This window comes from Myotis lucifugus, unplaced genomic scaffold (genome assembly GCF_000147115.1).
Source record: "Myotis lucifugus unplaced genomic scaffold, Myoluc2.0 scaffold_83, whole genome shotgun sequence".
Lineage (NCBI taxonomy): Eukaryota > Metazoa > Chordata > Mammalia > Chiroptera > Vespertilionidae > Myotis > Myotis lucifugus.
Genome location: NW_005871131.1, coordinates 386,740 through 391,206, shown reverse-complemented (window position 1 = coordinate 391,206; position 4,467 = coordinate 386,740). Strand labels below are relative to the sequence as shown.

The window sequence follows — 4,467 nt, the reverse complement described above, 5'->3', positions numbered from 1 at the left end:
TATATATATATATACTATATATATATATATACAGGTGTCTCAAAAAATGTATACACACAGCTGATAGTTCAGTTTTAAAAATTACATTATTTTAATAAACACTGCCTTTAAAAGTATTCAAAGTGTATGTATACATTTTTGGGGGACACCAGATATATATACACATATTTTGTTGTGGTTCTCATCTGAAGATGTATTTTCCATTGATTTTTAGAAAGAGTGGGAGGGAGGGAGGGAGGGAGGGAGAAACATCAATGTGAGACACACACATTGATTGGCTGCTTCCCACATGCACCCCAACTAGACCATGGGATCAAGCCTGCAACCTTGGCCTGACTGGGAATTGAACCCGCAACCCTTCAGTGCGTGGGCTGGTGCTCTAACCACTGAGCACACCAGCCGGGGAGGACATCTGTATATTAATATATTTTGCATGTATGTTGAAAATATTTTTGCTAGTTTATTGTTTGCTTTTTAATTTCTTAGGACTATTTTTTGATATCTTGAAGTTCAGATTTTATTTTATTTTATATAAATATACTTAGTATTTACCCATATGATATTCACCTTTGGTGTCATGCTTAGTAAAGCTGTTCTTCTAAGATTAGAGAAATATTTTTTCTACTACATACTGATTTTCTTGTTTCCCAAATAGGTACGTTTGCAGGAGCATATGGGTGAAAAGTATACGACTTACAGTGTGAAAGCTCGCCAATTGAAATTTTTTGAAGAAAATGTGAATTTTTGAGAATTTATTCTAATCTGCTGCCAGAGCTAAAGACTTATATTCAAAAGTTTTTGGCTTAAACAGAAACAAACTTATAATGATGGTTGGAGGCTATTCACCATCTTTATATCTCTTGGGTGGTTTTTTGTTTTGTTTTTTACTGGGGAAAAAAAAAAGGGACAGACCAATGGAATATGAAGCAAACTCACAACAGAAAGAACCTTTGGCTGTCTTATTCTCTTTGTGAAGAAAAATCTGTTATAAGACTTTGTTTGGTTACTTACTGAGCCTTAAACCACCAATTTTATATCTAGAACTTTATTTTTTTAAGGTATTAATTAGCTTGAATACAGGACCATATAATATTGGATTGAAAGTTTTATATTATACTGCAGTGATAAAAGCAATAGGAGAAATAAATGACATATGTCCAGTGATACTACTTGTCATTGTTAATAACCTTAGGTAGTAGTTGATAAATTATTTTGGAAAAAGTAAATTCAAGATTCTAGGAGTATATTTAAAGAACATGAAGTTGTATCTAGTACTTGAGCAATTGAATTCCTCTTTACTGATGGACATTTAACATTGTATTTTCATGTAATATGCACCTCACCTAGGGTATATAAGAATTGAAACTAAGAGATATTTTGGCTTTGTAAATGAATGTTTTTATATGCTTTTTTTTTTTTTTAGATTTCTCCATAAGGGAATACATTTCTTAAACACTTATTCCTTTTCCAGTTAAGCAATTTATAAGTAGAGTCCAGCTCCTTTTAGTTATGTTGGAGATATTTCTCTCCTCAAGTTTGGCTTCTTGTACATCAAGATATTGGTTGTCTTCCCATGTTTCAAATGTATGTTTATGTATTACCTGTTAGTTATTTATGAGGGGTATTGCCCACCTAGGAAACAGTTTTTATAAAATAAGTATTGATTAGTAAATTTTCACCTCTGTATTCGAGACTCTAAAAATGAATTCTGCTCCAGAAATTTTTTTTTTTTAATAATTAAAAATGTATCTTCTCGCCTGGCTGGTATGGCTATGTGGTTGAGTGGCGACCCATGAACCTGGAGGTCATGATTTGATTCCTGGTCAAGGTACATGCTCAGACTGTGGGTTCCATCCCCAGTAGGGGGCATGCAGGAGGCAGCCGATTGATGATTTTTCGCATCATTGATGTTTCTCTCTCTCTCTTTCCCTTCCTGTCTGAAATCAAAAAATATTTTTTAAAAATGTATCTTCTTTGAAAATATATACACACATAAAATACTCTAATGAAATGTTTCCTTTCTAGTCACTTAACAGATCTTTATTTACTGTTTTGCTAGGTGCTATTTCTGGAGTTGGGAATATAGTGATGACTTAAACAATACTCCCTGTCCTTATAATGCTCATAGCCTGGTTTCGGAGACCTCTTATTTTCACTCTGAAGGGTTTGTTAGAACTCAACTATAAAACCATCTAGTCCCAATGGGGGAAAAAAAGAGGACACCTGTTAATAGTTTCAACAATAAAGATAAATAAAAAAACACATCTAGTCCCAATGCCTGCATGGGGGCAAATCCTTGGTCTTCCTGAGTTATTCACCATTTCTTGCACATTTCAGAAATACGTTTTCTAACTTATTGATATAAAGTTGTACATATTTTCTTAGAATGAAAAAAAGCTCCTGTTCCTAACTTTTAAACCACATTTATTATACTTACTAGAGGCCCGGTGCACAAAAATTTGTGCACTGGGGGGGAGGGGGGTCCCCTCAGCCCGGCCTGTGCCCTCTCGCAGTCTGGGACCCCTCGGGGGATGACCACCTGCTGGCTTAGGCCCGCTCCCCGGGGGGACTGGGCCTAAGCTGGCAATCAGACATCCCTCTGGCAGCCCGGGAGCCCTCAGGGGATGTCCACTTGCCAGCGGGGAGCAGGCGTAAGCTGCAGTCGGACATCCTTAGTGCTGCTGAGGAGGCGGGAGAGGCTCCCACCACCACCACTGTACTGGCAGCCATCAGCTTGGCTTGTGGCTGAGCAGAGCTCCCCCTGTGGGAGCGCACTGACCACCAGGGGGCAGCTCCTGCATTGAGCGTCTGCCCCCTGGTGGTCAGTGAGTGTCATAGTGACCAGTCATTCCCAGTCGTTCTGCTGTTAGGGTCAGTTTGCATATTATCCTTTTATTATATAGGATAGAGGCCTGGTGCATGGTTGGGGGCCGGCTGGTTTGCCCTGAAGGGTGTCCCGGATCAGGGTGGGGGTCCCGCTGGGGTGCCTGGCCAGCCTGGGTGAGGGGCTGATGGCTGTTTGCAGGCTGGCCACACCCCCTTTAGGGTGGGGGGGTCCCCACTGCGGTGCCTGGCCAGTCTGAGTGAGGGGCTGAGGGCCATTTTCAGGCTGGCCCAGCCCCCCCAGCGACGGAAGCTCCCAGCCTCTCCTTTTTTTCTTTTATTCTGGGATTTATTTACCTTCTATAATTGAAACTTTGTAGCCTTGAGAGGAGCTCAGAGCCAGCCAGGACAGGCGGGAAGCTTGGCTTCCTCCATCATTGGGGCAACCAAACCTCCTGCTTGCTCCAGCTCTGTGGCTGCCGGCCGCCATCTTGGTTGGGTTAATTTGCATATAGTCTCTCTGATTGGGTGGTGGGCGTGGCTTAAGGCATAGCAAAGGTACGGTCAATTTGCATATTTGTCTTTTATTAGTGTAGATTGATATATTTGATCTATGTATTTCTGCCTTCCTTTTTTAAAAAACTTTCCTGACTTTTGCTGTATTAAGGTCTTTGCTCCCTTTTTCTTAAACTCACAGTTTGGAAGTCCTATATCCTGGTATTGAGAAATAGAATATTACCTATAATAACCCTCCCCCTCACATAAGACCTTTAGAAAATTTTCTCTTCAGCCTTCTGGAAAATTTAAAAGGAATTTATGACTTCACTAGAGGCCTGGTGCATGACATTAGTGCAATAGGGGGAGGAGGGAGGGGGGCGGGCCTCAGCCCGGCCTGCACCCTTTAGCAGTCCCGGAGCTCCTCAAAGGGAGCGGACCTAAGCTGTCAGCCTAGCTTGTGGCTGAGCAGCATTCCCCCTGTGGGAGCGCACTGACCACCAGGGGGCAGCTCCTGTTGAGCATCTGCCCCCTGGTGGTCAGTGTGCATCATAGCGACCTGTTTGTTCCGCCATTGGGTCAATTTGCATTATTACCCTTTTATTATATAGGACTAGAGGCCCGGTGCACAAAAATTTGTGCACTCGGGGGGGGAGGGGGGGGTCCCTCAGCCCGGCCTGTTCCCTCTCCCAGTCTGGGACCCCTCGGGAGATAATGACCTGCTGGCTTAGGCCCGCTCCCGGGTGGCAGAGGGCAGGCCCAATCCCTAGGTGCAGCCCCTGGTCAGGCTCAGAGCAGGGCCAATTGGGGAGTTGGGGCGCCGCCCCGTCATGCACAGAGCAGGCGGATCGGGAGGTTGCGATGCCACCCTCAGTCACGCTCAGGGAAGGGCCCATTGGGGGGTTGGGGCACCGCCCCCTGTCACACTCAAGGCAGGGGTCGATGGGGAGGTTGTGGCGCCACCCCCCAGTCACGCACAGAGCAGGGCCGATCAGGGGGTTGGGGCACTGCCCCCTTGTAACACACAGAGCAGGGAAGATCAGGGGGTGGGGGCGTTGAACCCTGGTCAAATTCAGGGCAGGGCCAAATGGGGAGGTTATGGTCTTACCCTGTCAAAAAAAAAAGAAGGCCCGGGGAGGGGGGTTGGGG

General features: G+C 44.3%; 1 protein-coding gene across 5 annotated transcripts in view; it reads left to right on the top strand.

Moving 5' to 3' along the window:
* The window catches only part of NEK4 (NIMA related kinase 4), a 32,941-nt gene extending 31,186 nt beyond the window's left edge, over positions 1-1,755 (top strand). For all 5 annotated transcript variants that reach the window (XM_023755672.1, XM_023755673.1, XM_023755671.1 and 2 more), the window contains one exon: positions 656-1,755. In XM_023755672.1, the coding sequence (XP_023611440.1) occupies positions 656-748 (93 nt within the window). In that variant the 3' untranslated portion in view covers positions 749-1,755. The remainder of the gene's footprint in view (positions 1-655) is intronic.
* Positions 1,756-4,467: the final 2,712 nt, after the last annotated feature.